The 22753-nt window shown below is 36.2% G+C and overlaps 1 protein-coding gene across 1 annotated transcript in view; it reads right to left on the bottom strand.

Annotated features, from left to right (window-relative positions):
• Positions 1–22753, bottom strand: part of WASHC4 (WASH complex subunit 4) — a 64567-nt gene that overhangs the window by 27144 nt on the left and 14670 nt on the right. Inside the window, exons 10-22 of the mRNA XM_066356127.1 lie at positions 22590–22710; positions 20559–20682; positions 20328–20455; positions 18997–19157; positions 15559–15685; positions 10634–10759; positions 8294–8401; positions 6728–6874; positions 6523–6602; positions 4919–5024; positions 3702–3818; positions 2410–2578; positions 1988–2142 (exon numbers count right to left, since the gene is read on the bottom strand). Of these exons, the coding sequence (XP_066212224.1) occupies positions 1988–2142; positions 2410–2578; positions 3702–3818; positions 4919–5024; positions 6523–6602; positions 6728–6874; positions 8294–8401; positions 10634–10759; positions 15559–15685; positions 18997–19157; positions 20328–20455; positions 20559–20682; positions 22590–22710 (1669 nt within the window). The remainder of the gene's footprint in view (positions 1–1987; positions 2143–2409; positions 2579–3701; positions 3819–4918; positions 5025–6522; positions 6603–6727; positions 6875–8293; positions 8402–10633; positions 10760–15558; positions 15686–18996; positions 19158–20327; positions 20456–20558; positions 20683–22589; positions 22711–22753) is intronic.

The raw sequence follows: 22753 nt of genomic DNA on the forward strand, positions 1-22753 counted from the left end.
AGAAGCGCCCATCTGCCTCTCCACCCCTCCTCCTCTCCTTCCTCTCTGTCTCTCTCTTCCCCTCCCGCAGCGAGGCTCCATTGGAGCAAAGATGGCCCGGGCGCAGGGGATGGCTCCTTGGCCTCTGCCCCAGGCGCTGGAGTGGCTCTGGTCGCAACAGAGCGACGCCCCCAGAGGGGCAGAGCATCACCCCCAGGTGGGCAGAGCATCACCCCCTAGTGGGCGTGCCGGATGGTTCCCAGTTGGGCGCATGCGGGAGTCTGTCTGACTGTCTCTCCCCGTTTCCAGCTTCAGAAAAATAATTAATTAATTTAAAAAAGAAACAAAAACAAAAAATAAGAATCTTTTAGTCATCACTACCTAATGGTATCATATAAATTGTCCTATATAGCCTTTCTAATTAGGGCTCAAATACTCCTTTGATAAAGTTTTTTTTGTTTTTTGTGTTTTTTTTAGAGACAGAGAGTCTGAGAGAAGGATAGATAGGGACAGACAGACAGGAAAGAAGAGAATGAGAAGCATCAATCATCAGTTTTTCGTTGCGACACCTTAGTTGTTCATTGATTGCTTTCTCATATTTGCCTTGACCGTGGGGCTTCAGCAGACTGAGTAAACCCTTGCTTGAGCCAGCGACCGTGGGTCCAAGCTGGTGAGCTCTGCTCAAGCTGGCGACCTTGGGGTCTCAAACCTAGGTCCTCTGCATCCCAGTCCGACACTCTATCCACTGCGCAACTGCCTCGTCAGGCAATAAAGTTTTTGTTATAGCTTTTTTCATGTTTTAAGTTAAAACATTGCTCACTCATTCTTTTTTTGTTTGTTTCCTCATTCTTTCCTCTCCCAGACTATACGTATATGAGCTGAGACTGTTTCTATTTATTTTGGTATTCCTGAATGAACATAATTCAGCACCTAGCATGTTTTCACTAAGTATTAAACATAATAATTAATGAATGAAATGATATACATATTAATCCCAGAAATGGTTTCTATATGTAGTGAGAAGAAGGAAAAATTATGATTCTTAAATTTTGGTACTGAATAAATTTTTTTTGTTAAGTATTATCTGGACTATCTTAGAAAGAATTATATGCAAATTAACTGAAAACAAAGGTTTACACTGATGAGAGATTGCCCTATTGTCAATTAGCCCATTGAATTAGCAAAGCTAAATACTTCTTTGCATTCATCATTTTAAGAACAAAAACATTTAAAATTATATAATTTTAAGCATTTTTCCTAAGATATTAAAGCTTATATAGTATAGATTTAAAATCGTTAACTGTAAAAATATAAACAAATAAATAAAATAAAATCCTTAACTATGTGATTCTGACTAAACTTTTTACAATTCTGCAGAAATCAACTGGCAATCTCAATATGTTTCTGAAAAACTGTATCAAAACTATGTATATAGGCATACCTCATTTTACTAGTCTTTGCTTTATGCACTTTGTACATACTACGTTTTTACAAACTAAGTTTGTGGCAACCCTGCATCAAGCAAGTCTACCAGCATCATTTTTCCAATAAGCTCATATGATAGCATATTATAGCAATAAAGTATTTTTAAATTAAGGTACGTACATTGCTTTTTAGACTTATGCTATTGCACACCTAGTAGGTTACAGTAGTGTACATATTATTTTTATATGCACTGGGAAACCAAAATTTTTGTGTGACTTGCTTACTAAGATATTCACTTATTCTGTAATGGTCTGGAACCAAACCTGCCTACCTCCGAGGTATGCCTGTATTTCATATGTTCAACAAAAGGTGGAAGTATAAATAGGAAGCTTGTGGTAACTTCCTTCATAAAGCAAATAAGCACCATCTAATTTTTCATTCTTGTTAAGTATGAGATTTTATATAGCAAATACTTTCTTAGAAAATAAACATGTAATAAAGTAAAACGTTAAAAAAAGATTTTTTAAAGAAATACTGTTATCATGCTACAATCAGACTATGCTAGAAACATTTTATACCATACCTGTTCCAAAGTCTGACTAGGGAGATGTGCCTCTGTCATAACCAATCCATAACGCTGAGTAGCTAAATTTCTCATTTCACTATATGTGGCCCAGTCATGAAGAGCTACTGTTGTAAGATTGTAGAAAGTCTTGTCTAGGTAGTGAGTTACATAAGCTACAAAAATAAAAAATAAAAAATCTGATTCATGAAATGGTAGAAAACAAAGAAATGAAACTAAAAATCAAACAACTTGTCTTTGAACATTAAACTTCTTTTTTCTAAATAAGATGCTAGGAACGTAAGAATAAACAAAAAGGAATTAAAGAATAAATGGACCAACACTAACAAAATAAGCTCAAAGATTCATTTTTGGTATCTGTTCTTTTATAGTTAGAGTAAAAAGATATGGAATGACTTTCAGAAGGAAAGCAGAACACTCACCTCGAATGTCAATGAAACGATTGAAAAACCGAATTGGATTCAAGGAGAAAAAAAGGGCCCGGTCTTTCATGCCAACTTTGAAAGGGTTTCGGTCATCCAGCTTTAAATGAGTATGCACAGAAAGTCGCAGATCCTTCTCAATTTCTTTGCACAACTTGTCCAGCAAATGCTATTCACACACACACCAAAAAAACCCTTAATTTTTCAAAATGGTTTTGCAATTGGACTGTTCCTCTATGCTTTAACAATTAGAGTTTTGTAATCAGGGCAATGATAAAAAATTTGTCAAACTGGTTTACGGGTCTAAATACTCTATGGCAAAATATTATTTTTACTGGGAAAGTAAAAACTACTTTGCTTCCCATTTTAAACCAATGATTTTTTAACTAGGAAGCAGTTAGATAAACTCTAAGCTTTTGTTTTCATTCATACTTTAACACCCTTGAAAGAAAATCAAAAGCTAGTGCCTGATGGCTTCATTACAAGGAACATGACTACTATATACTACAAAGCATATAATGTATGGGAACAAGCAACAAAAGAAAAATCCTGAGAGCATGCAGGAATTTTTTTAAAATTTCCTTGTAATAATCATTAAAAATCACTGAACTAAAAATAATGAAAGTCATCTTTTCTGGTCCACCCTGGAGTTATAGATACTAGCAAGACACATACTTTCTTTTCTAAATAAGAAAATTTAAGAAATTATATAAAATTGACCATAATTTTATCAAACTTGAATAAAGTTTATATTGTAAAGTTTACTCATTTTTCTTCCCTCAAAATAAAAATATCATTATCTGGATATTTAATTTTAAAGATATCAGTGTTTATAATACATCAAACAGGGGGGATGTACTATATAGTATTTGAATTATTTCTGTTACACAAGTAAATCTTTCAAAGATAAAATTTCCTCCTTTTAGTAGCTCTTCAAATGAATTTAATTAAGTTGTTGAAATAAAGTTAAGTGGTCTTAACTATATTACCATTAGCACTATTTAATATTCAAGCTAATTTTGCATTTGCAGTCATCTAATAAACTACTTAAATATAAATATACTATTTACTAAAGTAATAAAGCTTTTCCAAATTCCTAGTCTAGCTTTGTATATAAAAATTAGAAATTAAAGACCATTTTAGCACAATAGTAAAAGTATAACTAAAAATCATTTCTTTGTTCTAGACAGTGACTTATAATTTTAAATATGTAAAAGCCTGCTTCAATCCAAAAGTTTTTCCAAACATTGCATTCCAAATACATTTTAAGATTCTAATCTCAAATATGTTACCTCATTTAAAATTTCCATAATTTCCTTGTCATAACAATCCAGAAGTATTTCATAGGACTCTAGATGTCTTGCATGCATCATAGCGGGTACACAATCACGTAAAGCACTGAACATGTACTAACAAGAAAATTAGAATGTACATGAAATTATAAAAGTCAGATCTCTAATCTAAGTATTACCAAGGTTAATTATCTATCTTGAAGACAAAACCACAATCTGAAGGCTGTTTTGTTTTGTTTTTTAATACATGACTGTCTTCCTTTCCTAAATAAGAGAAGTCGGATTTCATTTTCTAAAGTATGTATTTTACATATACAAAAAATTCACATGCACTTATTCTTTCCTATCTGGAGCATTCAAATACACTTAATTCCATACAGAAATAGAAAGATCTGAATAATATATACCTTGCTGACAAAATAATGTCAGACAATGTGACATAAACTAAAATCAAGAAAATGAGAATGAGTACGAGTATGAGGGGAAGAGTTAAATATATTAACGTTAAATTATTAGCATTAAGCTTGACCAAGCGGTGGCACAGTGGATAGAGCGCTGGACTGGGATGCGGAAGACCCAGGTTCGAGACCCTGAGGTCACCAGCTTGAGTGCGGGCTCATCTGGTTTGAGCAAAAGCTCACCAGCTTGGACCCAAGGTCACTGGCTCAAGCAAGGGGTTCCTCGATTCTGCTGAAGGCCCATGGTCAAGGCACATATGAGAAAGCAATCAATGAACAACTAAGGTGTTGCAATGCGCAACGAAAAACTAATGATTGATGCTTCTCATCTCTCTGTTCCTGTCTGTCTATCCCTCTGTCTCTAAAAAAAAAAAAATTATTAGCATTAATATAAAACTTAACTACAGACTGTAGAAATGCTATTAAATATGCATAACATTACATAAAACATTAGCAGTCAATTTTTAAATTTTTTTTTTTTAGATTTTATTTATTCATTTTAGAGAGTAGAGAGAAAGAAAGAGGAAGGCGGGGGGAAGAGCAGGAAGCATCAACTTCCATACGTGCCTTGACCAGGCAAGCCCAGGATTTCAAACTGGCAACCTCAGAGTTCCGGGTCGACTCTATATCCACTGTACCACCACAGATCAGGCCTTAAAATAATTTAAATCAAATGATCTATTTTAAAACTAATTAGAATAGTTTGTACTGTGACTAAAAAAATTGATGGGTTTATTCTTTATATTATTCTTTACTTACATGTAATCTGGCTGCGTCAACAGCATTTTCATAAACATCATCTAAATAAATTGGGAAGACAGCTCGATGCCAGTATAAAAAACAACAGTCACATTGTGCTTGGACTCTACAACGTAAAGTAGTAATCAGTGCTAGCAAAATTGAAGGACCCCCCCAAAAAATAACGTCTTACTCATCTTTGCATTCCCTACATCGCTAACCCAAAATCAGTATACAAAAGCCACAAAATAAATGCTTCAAACTGAACAAAGATAAATAACAACATACTCTAATACCTGACATTTTCAGAATTCTCCACACATGCTTTAGTTTTAAAGCATATATGAAAAAAGACAATATAACTTTTAAATAGAGGAATTTAAAATAAATTTATTTTCAATATCAGAGACCACATGTCTACAATTACAATATTTGTATCACATGTATCCTTTTACCTGTCTCAAAATTGAAAAGATAAACCTGGCCCTGGACAGTTCGCTCACTGGTACAGCATCAGCCTGGCATGTAGAAGTCCCAGGTTCAATTCCCAGCCAGGGCACACAGGAGACGCGCCCATCTACTTCTCCACCCCTCCCCCTCTCCTTCCTCTCTCTCTCTCTTCCCCTCCCGCAGCCAAGGCTCCATTGGAGCAAAGTTGGCTCGGGTGCTGAGGATGGCTTTATGGCCTTGGCCTCAGGCGCTAGAATGGCTCTGGTTACAACAAAGCATCGCCCCTCAGATGGGCAAAGCATCGCCCCCAGTCGGGTCTGTCTGTTTGCATCTCTACTTTGTACTTCGAAAAATATTACAAAAAAAAAAAAAAAAAAGATAAACCCTCTAAAAATTGTGACCAAAAAAGAAAAATCCCAGTAACACTAATCTGTCTACAGTCTTTGCCAAGTAACTAGTTAATAACTTACGAGGCAACAAATGATCATTAAGTACCTTATAAAGAAGATGATTCAGTAATTCTTCAAAGGATGGACCATTAAATGCCACTAACTAAAAAAATCTCAGCTTCTTAGTACAAATACAATGTTGTAGATATGAGCATTAAATGGAAACTGTACTGTAATCTTAATTTGGATGGGAATTAAAATTCAGAAAACTCATCTTCCCTTTAAGAAACTTCCTGCTTACTCTTTAAAACTAAATAAAGCCACAAGGAGCCACAAAATAAACCTTCTCAAAACTAATTCCATCTTAGTGACTGGCTACCGACAATGTAATTCAAATTCAGATCTCAAAATAAAATTGGAGATTATTTGACATGGATCTCTAAGTCTCTCACAAATAGATGAAGTCATGTAAAGTGCAACAATTTTAAATGTCCACTGGAGATACTCATCACAACTATCACAATGTGCATCAGAGTCTGCCAGATGCTCTCAGAGCTACATCATGTTGTCTGATGTGAGTTCTTCCACAAGCTATGTCCTTACTGTAGAAGCAATGCTAAAGAAATATGGCCCCTAGTCACAGTCTCATTCTAGTCACACAAAAGAAATTACAGCGAGGAACTAATGATCTTGTTGAGTTAATGTTTCTTCTCTTGCTATGCTAAAAGGAAAATCGGTGTTTCCATTAGCCCTACCTTCTGAGTATCACAACATATCCCTACCTACCTTTCTCTAAGTTCACTGATAAGATCCAGCTTTTTCATGACTACTTGAAGTGGAAAGAGTTCTTCATCTTTAAATGTTTTCTATCAGAGAAAGGAAAAAAGGCAGAGAAGTTACAGTCAAGTAAGAACAGGTTTCTTGGGCAAATAAGGGAACAATGAAATCTCTGATATTGTTTTTATTACCTAAGTAATAGCAAAACACTTACCAACTGTGTCCCAACACTGAGTGCCAAAGAAACAATAAGGCGTCTTTGCTTTGTGCTTGGTCCATTTAGAGTGTTTTCAGCCAAAACTAGAGCCGAGAGCACATCAAGACGCTGTTCACTATATTTTTTGTCAGAAATTACTCTTTTCTTAAAGATAAAAGAAAACAGGATATTGTAGTTTCATTTCTGAGACAATAACAAAAGATTCAAAAGAAAATCTTCTCAATAATCCTTTCCATGATTCACTTTAAGAGAGCTTCAACAATATGTTCCCTTTTAAGCTTTTTTTTTTCTTTTCCGAAGCTGGAAACGGGGAGGCAGTCAGACAGACTCCCGCATGCACTCGACTGGGATCCACCTGGCATGCCCACCAGGGGGCAATGCTCTGTCCATCCGGGGCGTCGCTCTGTTGCGACCAGAGCCACTCTAGCGCCTGGGGCAGAGGGCATGGAGCCATCCCCAGCGCCCGGGCTATCTTTGCTCCAAAGGAGCCTCGGCTGTGGGAGGGGAAGAGAGAGACAGAGAGGAGGGAAAGGGGGAGGGGTGGAGAAGCAGATGGGCACTTCTCCTGCGTGCCCTGACTAGGAATCAAACCCGGGACTCCTGCACGCCAGGCCAACGCTCTACCACTGAGCCAACTGGCCAGGGCTTAAGCTTTTTTTTTTATTAAATTTATTGGTTGACATTAACATTGGTTAATAAAATTATATAGGTTTCAGGTATACAATTCTATAATACATCACCCGTGCACTGTATTGCGTGTCCACCACCCCAGGTCAAGTCTCCTGAGCTTCTTTAGATACTGTTAAGTGCTTTACTACTTTCATAACATTATCATTTAGCACTATCAGGGACAGCAAATCTATATCAGGCATACTTCAAAATTGCCATTATTAATAAGAAAATCATTTCTTTTAAAAAAGATGTATAGGCCCTGGCCGGTTGGCTCAGCGGTAGAGCGTCGACCTGGCGTGCGGGAGTCCTGGGTTCGATTCCCAGCCAGGGCACACAGGAGAAACGCCCATCTGCTTCTTCACCCCTCCCCCTCTCCTTCCTCTCTGTCTCTCTCTTCCCCTCCCGCAGCCGAGGCTCCATTGAAGCAAAGATGGCCCGGGCGCTGAGGATGGCTCTGTGGCCTGTGCCTCAGGCACTAGAATGGCTCTGGATGCAACAGAGTGACACCCCAGAGGGGCAGAGCATCGCCCCCTGGTGGGCATGCCGGGTGGATCCCGGTCGGGCGCATGCAGGTGTCTGTCTGACTGCCTCCCCGTTTCCAGCTTCAGAAAAATGAAAAAAAATAAAGATAAAAAAATAAAAAAGATGTATATTTTAAAATTGCATATAATGTGATTTTTTTAATGATTTAACGTATTACATGCTACAAGTTCAGAGAAAGATAACCCTGACCATTCCAAGTAAAAATCATAAAATAACATGGAGATAAATGACCAAGAATATTATTTTTTGAAGGAATGAAGTAAACAGGCTAAACTAGAAAACATATATAAAGCAACAGAAAAACAAACTAAAAATATAATTATGCTGAATATGTAATAATTTTCATACCTTGGCCACAGAAATAGAATTAAGAGCCTGATGTTGAAGGTGCTGTGTTATATGTGAAACTGAATCAGCCACAACCATGCTTCTCCTGTAGAACATATGCTCTATTGCCTAAAAAGGAAAGTAATTTTGTAAAAACTAACGTAACTTTAAGGCAAAATTACAGAATATTTTTATTACCTTGGGCTATGTAAAAAATTTGTAAATGCAAAAAGCACTACCATGAAGGATAAAATTGGTAAATTCAACTATAATAAAATTAAGAATTTCTGTTCTTCAAAAGCCACTAATAATAAAAAGGCAAGTCACTGTATGAGAAAATAATGTATCTGCCACACACAAGGAATTAGTAAGAATTTATACAGACCCCAAAGGAATTATTTTTTTAAAAAAAGACATATAATCCAATAGAAAACTGAACAAAAGACATGAACCAATTTTTCACGAAATAGTTAATTTTGAAAAAATACCATCATTAAGAATCAGGAAAATGAAAATTAAAAATCAGTCAAAACCATTTATACCTACCAATTTGTCAAAAATAAATAGAGCCCTGGCCGGTTGGTTCAGTGGTAGAGCGTCGGCCTGGCATGCAGGAGTCCTGGGTTCAATTTCCGGCCAGGGCACACAGGAGAAGTGCCCATCTGCTTCTCCACCCCTCCCCCTCTCCTTCCTCTCTGTCTCTCTCTTCCCCTCCCGCAGCCGAGGCTCCATTGGAGCAAAGTTGGCCCGGGCGCTGAGGATGGCTCTGTGGCCTCTGCCTCGGGTGCTAGAATGTCTGTGATTGCAGCAGAGCGACGCCCCCTGGTGGGCATGCCGGGTGGATCCCGGTTGGGCGCATGCGGGAGTCTGTCTGACTGCCTCCCCGTTTCCAACTTCAGGAAAAAAAATAAATAAATAAATAAAATAAATAAATAAATAGAAAAGCCTGATAATACCAGTGTTGGCCAGTAGGGGAACAATGGGAAGTCTGACATATTGGGGGAGTATGTAAATTGAAGTAATTGCTTTGGTATCATCTTGAAAAGCTGAACATGCAATCCACTCCTATACAATACCTCAGAAAAACTCTAGCACAAGTAAGGCAAGAGACATAAACAAGAATGGCAGCATTCTGTATAATAGCAAAAAATGAAAACTAACCAAAAATTCATCCACAGGAGAGCTGTACAGCAATGAAAAGGAAGAAACTACAGCTATTCATTCCAACATGGACAAATTCAAATACAAAATTTTGAGTAAAAAAAAAAAGGTAAGTCAAAGAATACCTGAAGTATTACTCCATTAATATAAACCTCAAAACCATATATAACAATGAATGGTTTATAGATTCACCCTTACGTGGTAAATTAAAAAGAACAACAAGGGAATACTAAGCATAAAATTCAAGACAGTGGTTTCCTCAGGTGGCAGGATAAAATGCAATGGGGAGCAGAGGGGAAACGTGGAACTTTGAAAGTATAGGTAACGTTCTATTTCTTAAGATGGTGGGGTTTTGAGTGTATATTTAATTATGCTGATATATTTGATATGAATCTCTATATGTGCATATATACACACACACACACATATATATAGATACACCTCTGTATTTATATTTCTTAAAAATAAATATAGCTGCTAACACAGCTTAAATAAAAAAGGCTAAAAACCCAAAGGCACAATCTCCAAAAACAAATCTCTATTTCCTAAGCAAATCTAAAGGCTATAATTAGCAAAAATTTACTAGCAAATCTTAACATCAATTTTTCAAAAAGGTTAGATAAGCTCTCTTATATAAAAGGGCTTTTAAGTATATTTTTACTTACACAGTGTATGCTAGGAAATATTTTACCATATATCCACAAGTATAGTCTGGTTCTTAGTATACTAGACCATTCCTACAAGTAGCCTGCTATTCAGATCACAAGATTACAGAACTTTCTCTAAATTGCAAAATAGCCTCATGTTGACTATCCTCATATGCATTTGAACACTATAAAATAATAGATAATTATACATAGGTATTATTCTTTAACTCATACAACATGCTTAAAACTTCCACGAGTAAATTTTTAACTTACTCGTGGAACTTAACACTTAAACTAACCTTTTTATTTTCCTTCTTTTCTGTTTCACTGCATGTTAACTTTTAATCTAGTTTTAATATATTAGCCATTCATAGAATGTTAACCATAAATTTCTTTCAATGGCTAGTTCCTCCACCCAATTGAAAAATAAATGCATTTCCCCATAATTTTTTCTTCTTATATAATCAGAAAGTCAAATCTTACAAGATCATCCTAATATAAGCCCAGGTCATTTCTAAATTATAATGGCAAGTTAAAATAATCTAAAACCTACCTTGAGAAGTTCAACAAGTCTGCATAATGCCTTCACTGAGGTTTTGGTCATTGGCTTTTGCATGGACATATAGAGATTCATTGTGGTTTTAATAATGTTACTAATACTATATGCATATAAGAAACCCTATAAAAAATAAAACAAAACATTGATTATAATCACAAGAAAATTATTCATTTCTTCACAATTTCAATCTCTATGTAATAATAATTCCTCAACTTACCAACAACTAGTGTTTCTAAAGTTCATTTTAAAGTCATCTCTTACAGTTTTAAAATACTCTTCCTAAAACAATGTTATACATTGTGGTTGTTTCAAAGCTGCCCTTAAAAGTTTTTTAATATATCATATAACAGAAGTTTAGTACTGTTAAAATTATAGTGTATAACCATATTTAAAGCATCCTTACATTAAAAAAATAAATAAATAAAACTTCAGAGAAAGTATTTGGATGTCAGGAAGACATCTATTCACTGAATTCTTATCTGCCAAGAAAGAATATAAAGACTGCTATCTGCCTGCAGGACACTAGGGAACTAGGAATTTAAAAACGAGGATAGCCTGACCAGGTGGTGGCGCAGTGGATGGAGTGTCGGACTGGGATGCGGAAGGACCCAGGTTCGAGACCCTGAGGTCGCCAGCTTGAGCACGGGCTCATCTGGCTTGAGCAAAGGGCTCACTAGCTTGGACCCAGGGTCGCTGGCTCCAGCAAGGAGTTGCTCGGTCTGCTGAGGCCCCCGGTCAGGGTACATGTGGGAGGGCAGTCAATAAGCAACTAGGGTGTCGCAACAGAAAACTGATGGTTGATGCTTCTCATCTCTCTCCGTTCCTATCTGTCTGTCCCTATTTATCCCTCTCTCTGTAAAAAAAAATTAAATAAATAAAAAAGAATAAAAACGAGGATAAAGAGCAGCTCTCTGGCCAATACAGAAATAACAAGTGTATTTCTCAGTTCCAAGCCAATTCGCCCTTTCTTTTTCAGCTGGGCCAATACCCCCAGTCCACCTGCTACCGTGTTTCCTGCCTACGCTGTTGCTAATCAGACTTTCTCTCCTTCCAGCCCATAAAAACAGATTCTCCCCTCTCTTCTATTCATGAAGGAAGCCCACAAATTTTCTGAGGTTTAAAAAAAAAAAATAGTGCTAATAAACCTAAGAAAACAGTAGGGAATAAGAAAAAAGGACAAAGAATATTACCACTCAAATATATTTCATTTAGACCCAAAAAAGGACACAGAAACACAAGATAATGATGGAAACAGAGTTTATAAAGGACCAAAAGATACACTTATAGGTCAGAGATGAACCTAACCTATACTATTGTGGACATATCCAAGGAGCTGGGGCTGAAGCTGTATGCCAGTGATCCTCAACCTCTGTCTCCTGCCTTACCATTTATGTGAGACTTCAAATTCTCTCCCATCAGGCCTGACCTGTGGTGGCACAGTGGATAAAGCATCAACCTGGAAACGCTGAGGTTGCCGGTTCAAAACCCTGGGCTTGCCTGGTCAAGGCACATATGGGAGTTGATGTTTCCTGCTCCTCCCCCCTTCTCTCTCTCTCTCTCTCTCCCCTCTCTATAATGAATAAATAAAATCTTAAAAAAAATACTCTCCCATCAGTAACAGTAGTTCACTGAAGGAGTGACACTCAATGTCTGAACCAATAGCTCTGGTAAAGAGATATGCTAAATCAAGAGAATTAAGAGAAGAGAGGGTAGCATCCTAAGAAAGTTGGCAATAAGACCAAAGCTGCGGTATTCACCCAGGAAGGAGCCACAGTCTTACCTTGTCAGCTAGAGGACTGTAACACCAGACTCTGCCCTAGCACAGCACTGGGAAAGGTTAAAAGCAGAAACAGGAACAGTAAAAGTGTAACTCTAAGGCAGGCAGAAAAATTGGGGGGGAGTGATACAGAACTCGTGGGCCAGTATCACACCATTCCCAGATAGATGGTCAATAATTTGTGAAGGATACACATGAAGGAAGTACAATATTTTAAAAATCTAAATGGGGACAGGGGAGGTCTGGGATCTGTTTCTGTTAAAGCACAATAAATCATTTGGACCAACCTTCCCATTGACAACAACTAGAAAAATCTGGCCAAAACATTTTTTCAAATCTCTTGGAAGGCATTAAAGCTCTCAAGAAAATAAAGAAATATAAAGCCAAGGTCTGGGAGAAAACAGAAACCATGAGAAGTAAGCTTGGTACTTGAGGGTGCTTTCCCTTAGGAATCTGCCCATTCCAAAAGGAAAAAATAAATACAGAAGCCAAGCATTATCTTTCAACATTTCAAGGAAAGGGAATAAAAATAGGAGTTCATGGGAGGAGGTCCTGGTAAACCCCTAGGCTCTGAGTTGGGATCCTGAAAATCTACCCCCTAAAAAGGAAGAGTGAACTGAAAAATCAACCATCATAAGATTTATGTCCCACTTCAAGTATCTCAATGTATAACTGGACTGAGATGACCTGTGTTACTATTTGTGCTAGACCAGATGTGTACTGGAAGATAAATCCTCTCTGGAGAAATAAAAACAATATTCAAATCCTCAAACTATATCTATAGGTTTTCATATATAGTGTGTAACATTATAGAAAATAACCAGGTACGTTCTCTCTCCCAGGAGCACGCCTACATCTTTCCCTTCCCCCTCTTCTTCTCCCACGGGTTGCACTGCCTAAACCCTAGGGGATGCCACGAAACTTGCAACCAGGGGTGCAATGGGGACTGGCAGCTTGTCCCAGGCTAAAACTCTGAATCTGATCCCAAAGCCCCCTTTTCTCTGACTCTCCAGTGAGCTGAGGGCAGCCCTGCCTTGGCTCACTTCTTTCCCATCACATTCCTAGAGAGCCAAGCAGCTCCACCTAAGCTCCCTCCTGTTGTTTCTTCTACCTTAAGCCCTTCCTTGTTTCACTGTTCCCAGCTTTAATAAATGTACTCTCAAAAAATAAAAAAGATATGACATAACCAAAACATACAAAGAGATGACATATCCAAAAACAAAAGAAACAGCTAATAGAAATAGATAAAATTAGACTAGAGCTTCAAAATAATTGCCGAATATGTTGAAGGAAATAAAATTAATTCGCAAGAGAATTGGAAACTATAAAAAAATGGAAAAATAATTAAAATTAAGAATTCAGTAAATGGGCTTAATAGCAAAGTAGACATAGCTGGAAAAAAATTCTAACAAAAAGGGAAAGACTAGAAAGTACTTAGAGAATTAATGACAGAATTTCCCACACATTCCAGAAGCTCTACAAATCCTAAGCAGCACAAACACAAAGAAAACCACACCTAGGTGCATCAAAGTAATATTGCTAAACCCCAAAAAGTAGATCTTATAAGCAATTAAAGACAGACACATATTGAAAAAGCAACAAAGCTGACAGCTGACTTTTCAACAAAAACAAAGGAAGCCAGAAGGCAATAAAAAGCTACCTCTAAAGGCAGGGGCATGGGTGGAGACAAGGGATATCTTACCAACCTAGAATTCTACAGGTAGCAAACTACCCTCAAAAATGAAGTTAAAATGCAGACATGTTCATACAAAAAACTGTTACACAGAAAGGCATTTTAAATGAAATACTAACAGATAGTCCATAAATAGAAGGATAAAGAGTTATGCAAGAAAAAAAAGTCAACGGAATGGGTAAAACTGTGGGTAAATCTAAATGAATACAGACAATAAAAACAGAACCAGCAGCAGCAATAAAAATACCTGTGAGGTTTAAAATATACAGAGAAACAAAATTACAGCAGCAGCATAGTGAGAGGGGGTTAAAGAGAATTAAAATAGTTTGAGATCCTTACACTGTCTGGATCAAACTACTAATTTACCTTGGAGTTAAATGAGTAAATCATGCATCTTAAAATCTCTACAGTAACCACTAAGAAAACAGTATCCAAATTCAAAAGACAGCCAAAAAGAAAAAGGACCTAGAACAAGGGACACAAATAATAACTAGTCAGGTAGTAGTTTTAAAGCCAAATACATCAGTAATAACATATACAGAAAACAGCTTAATGAAAAAATTAAAATTATCAGATTGGGGGAAATGTATGCTGCTTATAAAAGACAGACATTAAACACCAGAAGCCAAACAGGTTGTAAGTAAAAGGATCAAAGATGACACACCACGTGGACCCTTAACTAAAAGAAAACTGGTATAGCTATGTCATTTGGTAATCACACAAAACAGACCTACAACTAGAGAAAACAGGGACATTTCATAATTCAGTCCACCAGGAAGGTAAAACAATTCTCAATGTTATGCACTTACTTAGTATCAAAATATATAAAACAAAGATGGACAGAGCTAAAAGGATAAATGGACAAATCCACAATAACAGTGGGAGACTCTAACCCAAATGTCTCAGTAACAGACTGAACACTACAACCAACAAATACAAATTACACATTCTTTTCAAGTGTCTACGAAATGTTTACCAAAGCTATCATAGGGTGGGCCATATTGCAAATCTCAACAAATTTGAGAATATTGAAATTATGTTAGTACTGCTAGAATCAACAAAAAGAAAACTAGGAAATTCTCATATTCAGAAAATAATAAATCTCTTTCCAAGTTAGCCACAGACCAAAGAAGAAATCAAAATACAAATTTTTAAATATTTTTAAATAGATAATGGAAACATGTACAACACATCAAAACTTATGGTATACAGCAAAAAGAAAAGTCATGCTTTGAAGAGAATGTAGATTTAATGCATATATCATAAAATCTGATTAATATATCACAAAAAACCAAATAATTTACAGACCCAAATGTACCCTAATCCATTTCAATTTTTAAAGACAAAAACATATTCTATCCTTTCCAGTTTTTTTGAAGTATAACTTCTGCACATTAGATTAACAAAGAAATGACACCCAAAATATTCTAAGTAAGAAGATACAACTACCTGTATAAAAACATTACATCTATTGGTGAGGTCTTCAGCAAATTTATCCATTCTCTGCTCTTTAGATAAAATAGATTCCATTTTCATCATCCATGAGCTCACAAAGACGTAGTAAGACTGTACCTCTCTAACAAAGGAAAATATTCGGGTTACTCAGCACAGAAAAGAAAATTTACTTCCATTTCTTCGTATTGGTTGGGAAAAAGTATTGATACTTACTTGCAGCAGCCATTTCACTGTTCTGGTTTTCAAAATACAGATATCACATATACATATAAAATTTATTCATTTAACAAAGATTTACTGAACGCCTTATAAGCCAGGTACTGCTTCTCAGTATTCAGAACAAAATCAGCAGTAAAGAAAATAGACAAAAATCTCCACCCCACGAGCTTACATTCTAGATAGGTGAGTTGTATAACAAATAATTAAAATGTCAAAAATACAGCAGGGAAAAGGGATAGGGACTGAAATGGTGGATACAATTTTAAATACAGTGATCAAAGGAGGCTCACTGAAAAGGTTATTTGGAGCAAGATTTAAAGATGAATGAGTAATCCATGCAAATATGTAAGAGAAGAAAATTCTAGTGAAGCAACAAATGCAAAACATGTTAAAAGAGGAAGTATGTCTGGCATGTTCAAGTAATACCAAAGACGTCAGTGCAAAACAAAGAGCAGGGATGAAAACAGAAAAGGGATCAGAGTTGTAGAGGGGTGGGGGTTGGGGGAGAAGGAAAATGGAGAGTAGGGAGGGCTTTGTAGAGAATAAGGACTTCAGCAGAAATTCACTAGAGGACCTGAGCAGAGGGATCTGATCTAACTTTGAAGACAATAAATACACTATGGCTGATATGTTGAAGTGAACTATAAAGGGAATGATGGTAAAAGTAGGAAAACCAGTCAGGACACTCCTGTGATAATGCAGAAGAGAAAAGGGATGACAGCATGAACCAGAATGGGAGGGTGGAAGTAGACAGAATCTGAATATAAAAGCCGATATTTATTGAATGCTTACCACATGCCAGCCACTGTTTTAAGCACTTTACACAAATTCACTAGTTCAATCCTCACATTAACCTTATGAGCTCCATCCATTTTAAGTATAAAAAACTGACACGCAGAAGTTACATATCCACGTCACTAATATGTGAGTCAAGATTCAACCCCAAATCTAGGAAGCTTTCTCATCCTGGAAAGACTTAATATAATTATATGCAGGTTAAACATAAACACTAAAACACTCTACCAATGCATTTCAGGTCACCCAAGACAGGAACTTTCAGCCCACATTCTGTTAAATTATACTTTTTTATTTTAAAAAGTTAGTGTGGGATCTGACTTTACCAACTCTTTAAAAACCATCTATAGTTAGCCCTAGCCGGGTGGCAGAGTGAACAAAGGGTCAACACAGCATGCCAGAGGTCATGGGTTTGACCCCCAGTCAGAGCACATACAAGGAAGCACTGAGTACACAACTAAAAGGAACAACTAAGTTGATGCTTCTGTTTCATTGATGCTCAAATCAATGAAAAAAAATTGTAAGTTAAAAAAAAAACCATCTACAGTTAGGGTAGAGAAATGTCCCATTACTGCCAGTCAGAATCAGCTAAAAGATTCAGAAGACACATACTTGATTAAGATTAGAATCCCACAGAGGTTGTTGGCTAGCCTATACTGCCAAGCAATCTGATAATCTCAGAAACTCAATCTGAAGAGTCATTATGCCAAAACTTACAATAAATGTGTTTTAAGAAGGTAAAACCCTACCATCAAATCTGAGAAAAATAATTTCTGCTCAGCCAGGATTCTATTCGACAAAAGGCACCAATATTGTACTTTTGGTTTCACCTCAAATGGTGAAGTGTATTATTTGACTTATGGATGATTTAATTTAGAAGTCTAGAACACAGAGAAAGAGCAGGGTCTGAGCAGGGTCCTAGTAGGGTCCAAAATGGGTCTCTTTAATCTAAATCCAAACCTATGTCTTTTTCCCATCCAAACTCTGTTTCAGAATGTATTAAAGAGCTCTCAAATCTCTGCCATAAGTAGTCCTGCCTATATAAAGTTGCCATATTCCACTGACTTTAATCACAATTTACAGGAGTACTGAGAGATGCTTTAGGGCCCCGGTCGGCAAACTGCGGCTTGCGAGCCACATGCAGCTCTTTGGCTCCTTGAGTGTGGCTCTTCCACAAAATACCATTGCGGGCGCTACCTCGATAAGGAATGTACCTACCTATATAGTTTAAGTTTAAAAAATTTGGCTCTCAGAAGAAATTTCAATCGTTGTACTGCTGATATTTGGCTCTGTCGACTAATGAGTTTGCCGACCACTGCTTTAGAGGATCCTGTATTTGACATACTCCTCATTCCCCAATTGTGTACCAGTGGCTCAATTGCCTCTTGATAGTCAAGATCAACAAAAAGTGGGTAAGTATCCCTATAATCTTTTAAATATGACAAAGAAAGAAGCTGTGTTCAGCCACAGGGCCAGTCGCAGAATCTTGTGTCACTTCACTTAAAATCTTCACACAGGTTAACATGGGAGTTTAGCACTGTACTCAAGTTAAGAATGTGCAGTAGATTCAATTGTAGATGCTAGGTGATGAGAACACTGGAGCTCTTTATAATATTTTCTCTATTTTATGTATATTTGAAAATTTACAAAGTAAGAGTTAAACAAAAAATAAGAGGTAAATATCAGAAGAAACTAAAAGTTAAAAACATTCTTTTAGAGAAGACTGAGGTATAGAGAATAATTACATTTCCTTTTAAACCTTTAATTTTTTAACTTTTTAAATATGTACATATAATACTTTTATAAAAATAAAGGAGCATCAAATTAAAGTCAACTCCTCCAAAAATTATCACTGAGTCATGAATACACAATGTTTAATGTCATCAAACAACCTCTACTATAGACTTTGCTTTCAACAAAAACTATTTAATACATCTGATAAAAAGTGTGTATACATGTATCTATGTGTGTATATATACACACACATACCTCTCTCTAAAAAGTATAACTTGACTAAATCTTAATTGAATTTAAGCCTAACAAAACAAACTCCCAGAAAATGAATCTAGAAACTGCCCTAACTTTTCTCTAATAAGTAAACATATTTGATTTTATAATTCAAATGTTCTACATATATTTTTTTTTAATTTTTTTAAAATTTATTCATTTTAGAGAAGAGAGGGAGAGACAGAGAGAGAGAGAGAGGAGAGACAGAGAGAGAGAAGGGGGGAGGAGCTGGAAGCATCAACTCCCATATGTGCCTTGACCAGGCAAGCCCAGGGTTTCGAACCGGCGACCTCAGCATTTCCAGGTCGACGCTTTATCCACTGCACCACCACAGGTCAGGCTGTTCTACATATATTTAGAATCAGTATTAAAATATTTAAATATTTTCATTTGAGTACTTTTTAAACCTACTTGGTAAGTGACTGAGATTTCTGTTGTAGGAAAGTATCTCTGTGTATTTTAATGGCTTGAAGACTTTTTCTGTCTAGAAGTTTGGCAGCTGCTGGTATTTTCTGGATCAAAAAATTATCAGGAAACCAAATAATATTAGCAGTCAGAGTGATGGCTGGTACCTAAAATAATAAGCATAATAGGAAACAAATCATTAAATGCAAGCTACACACTAAGTTTACAATGTACAATGAAAGACAATTTATTTCAAGGAAAATTAATCAAAAAATACTCATTAATACATTATAAGACAAATTATCTTACTGTGGCACAGAGTTAATGCATTCCTACATCTGGTTGAGAGTATGACAAGAATTTTATTCTGCCTAAATATTAAACAATTACACACATACATGTGCACACAAACTCTCATGGATTTTAAGATAAACAAATATATGCATAAAATCAAACAGAAATCTGCATGACCTTTCCTTTCACTATATATTAGTGAAAAAACAAAAAATACTCAAGATGGCTGAGTTCTCATGGTCATATATCACTTGATTCTTCACACAAACTAAATTTTCAATTTTGGGGGGATTCACAGAGAGAGGGACTGATAAGGACAGACAGGAAGGGAGATGAGAAACATCAATTCTTCGTTGCAGTTCTAGTTGTTCACTGACTGCTTTCTCTTACATGCCTTGACGGGGAGTGGGGAGGGTTTACAGCAGAGCAAGTGACCCCTTGCTCAACCCAATGACCTTGGGTTCAAGCCAGTGACCTTTAGGCTCAAGTCAGAGACCATGGAATCATGTTTATGATCCCATGCTTAAGCAAGCGACATCGTTCTCAAGCTGGTGAGTCCGTGCTCAAGCCAATGACCTTGGGGTTTTGAACCTGGGTCCTTTGCATCCCAGTCTGATGCTCCATCCACTGCCACCATCTGGTGAGGCCTAAATTTTCAATTTTTAAATCAGGTGCCACATCATGAAAATAGCAAAGATGTAGTGAAAAAAAATACATTTTAATTTTTTCCCTACTTCAATTATGAGAATGAGTAGCAATAAGAGAAAGAGAAAAAAGTAGTAATATAAAGTTAATGTATAGGAAAAAATCTGGAAAATCAATCACTTACATGTATTTATATGATGTATTTATAAGGTATTTTCATTTACTTTATATTACTTATTTCTAGAATGCTTGGATTTTAAAGTGAATATATTTTTTTGTAATTAGTACTAAAAAAACTATATTTGTAAGCAAAGATAGAATACATTTTAAGAAATTCACTTTTATCGAAAATACTTTTTATCTCTCAAACTGAAAATATAAAAGTTCCAAGTTCTTACCTTCTTACAAATATCCAATAAAGACTTATAAAACTTTTTATCAATAGTTCGAAAAATTTGAAAGTGTAGTACAAAAAGTCCACAAATTCCAACATATTTGTCTCTCTGGTCAATTTCTGAAGGCTCTCCTTATAAAATAGTAACATGAGAAAAAGAGACCATAATTAAAATTCTACTTTCAAGAAAATGCAAACTTTATAAACAAAAAACAAAAAATGCACTTTACATTACCAAGTCTGGCTTCTACATTTGCAAAAATTGAGCGAATACTATGTGCAAATTCTTCCGCAAAAGTGCTATTTTTTGACACAGATACTCCCCCATTGAGAGAATCAAACTGCTGCTCTATGCAGGCCTAGAGAGGAAACATTTAAAGAGAAAGTTAGACTTCCAATAAGAAGCTATTAAACAGATTTAAATATAGTGTGTGTGATAAACAGCTACATTCACCATTTTAATTTTACTAACACTGAAGTCCAGATTTTTACCTTAATCTAAATCCTTTTGAATGGAAAATTTATAAGTACTCATATCTTTGAGTACCAATTATGTGAATTAAAACTGCACCAAAAGTCTATAATTCTACATGAAAAGATACACTCAGTGATATATAAAAGATATATCTGATGAAGCACTAGAAAATGTTTTATTCTTTACTTTGTACTTTTAAAAATAGAGTTAGTTTGTTACAGTTACTATCCTAGCACTTTATTACAGCATGTGAAAAAATGTTTCCTGGAAAAAAAAATCAATGACAAAATTACCTTCTGAATCTAATGGATTAAAAATTAAATTGATATTAAAAGGTGTTGGGATGAATCTGTTAAAATTGTGATCATGTAAAATGTAAACTAAAGGTAATCTGGAAGCATATATTCCACGGAATATAATGCAATTTCTCATAGACGCTACCCAAAGTATTGCGGTTCAATAAATCTTCCTGTGATGATGGAAATGTTCTACATCTACATTGTCTCATATGATGGCTGACCATCAACTATCTCTAGCTATTTTTTTTCTCCCAGCCTTACTGAGATATTAACATATTTATATAATATATGTAAGTTTAAGGTATATAATGTGATAATTAAGTTACATGTAGCTATTAAGCACCTGTAAGGTCAAAGTGGTAGAGAAAGTGAATTTATTTTATTTTAATTAATTTAAATTTAAATAGCCACATGTGGTTAGAAGCTACCTAGATTGTACAGACCTAAATCATATTCTCTGAGCCTCAGAAGAACTGAACAGATTATTAAAAGATAGTCTTACAATTCTTAATCTTGAGGTTAAAAACAAATACAATATTAACACAACTGTTCAGATCTTAATACTTGAATAGCTTTGTCCTTTCACACACTTAAGAAACAACCCTCGCCTGACGAGACAGTGGCGCAGTGGATAGAGCATCGGACTGGGACACAAAGGACCCATGTTTGAAACCCCAAGGTCGCCAGCTTGAGCGTGGGCTCATCTAGTTTGAGCAAGGCTCACCAGCTTGAGCCCAAGGTCCCTGGCTTGAGCAAGGGGTCACTCGGTCTGCTGTAGACCCCCCGGTCAAGGCACATATGAGAAAGCAATCAAAGAACAACTAAGGTGTTACAACAAAGAATTGATGCTTCTCATCTCTCTCCCTTCCTGTCTATCCCTATCTGTCCCTCTTTCTGTCTCTCTGTCTCTGTCACACAAAAAAAACAACCCTCACTCCAAACACAATTAGTACACTAATTTTGCTTGCTATTGGATCCTGAACAATTATATTTTAGACATTAACAATGTTTTAAGACAGAGTACTTTGCCTGACCAGGTGGTGGCGCAGTGGACAGAGTGTCGGACTGGAATGTGGAAGACCCAGGTTCGAGACCCCGAGGTCACCAGCTTGAGCACGGGCTCATCTGGTTTGAGAAAAAAAAAAAAAACCACCAACTTGAACCCAAGGTTGATGGCTCCAGCAAGGGGTTACTCGGTCTGCTGAAGGCCCGCGGTCAAGGCACATATGAGAGAGCAATCAATGAACAACTAAGGTGTTGTACCACGCAATGAAAAACTAATGATTGACGCTTCTCATCTCTCTCTGTTCCTGTCTGTCTGTCCCTGTCTATCCCTCTCTCTGACTCTCTGTCTCTGTAAAAAATAATTAAATAAATAAATAAATAAATAATTAAGACGGAGTACTTTTAAAGGAAAACATATTTAACAGTATGCTATAGAAGCATCCTACTATAATTCTGAGCTAGGTCAACCCTGATACCACTCTCATACCTGAAATATCACTCCATCAAGTAACTGTCCTTCTAGTTTCAGCAAGAATTTTTCAAATGGCTTTAGTTTTTCTTCCTGAATTCCAAATTTTGAAGGATTGTGATGAACAGATTTCAGTAACCTTGTGGAAGATCAGAAGAAAGACCATGCATTGCCTAATAAAT

Source organism: Saccopteryx leptura, chromosome 1 (assembly GCF_036850995.1).
Source record: "Saccopteryx leptura isolate mSacLep1 chromosome 1, mSacLep1_pri_phased_curated, whole genome shotgun sequence".
In the NCBI taxonomy this organism is placed as follows: Eukaryota; Metazoa; Chordata; class Mammalia; order Chiroptera; family Emballonuridae; genus Saccopteryx; species Saccopteryx leptura.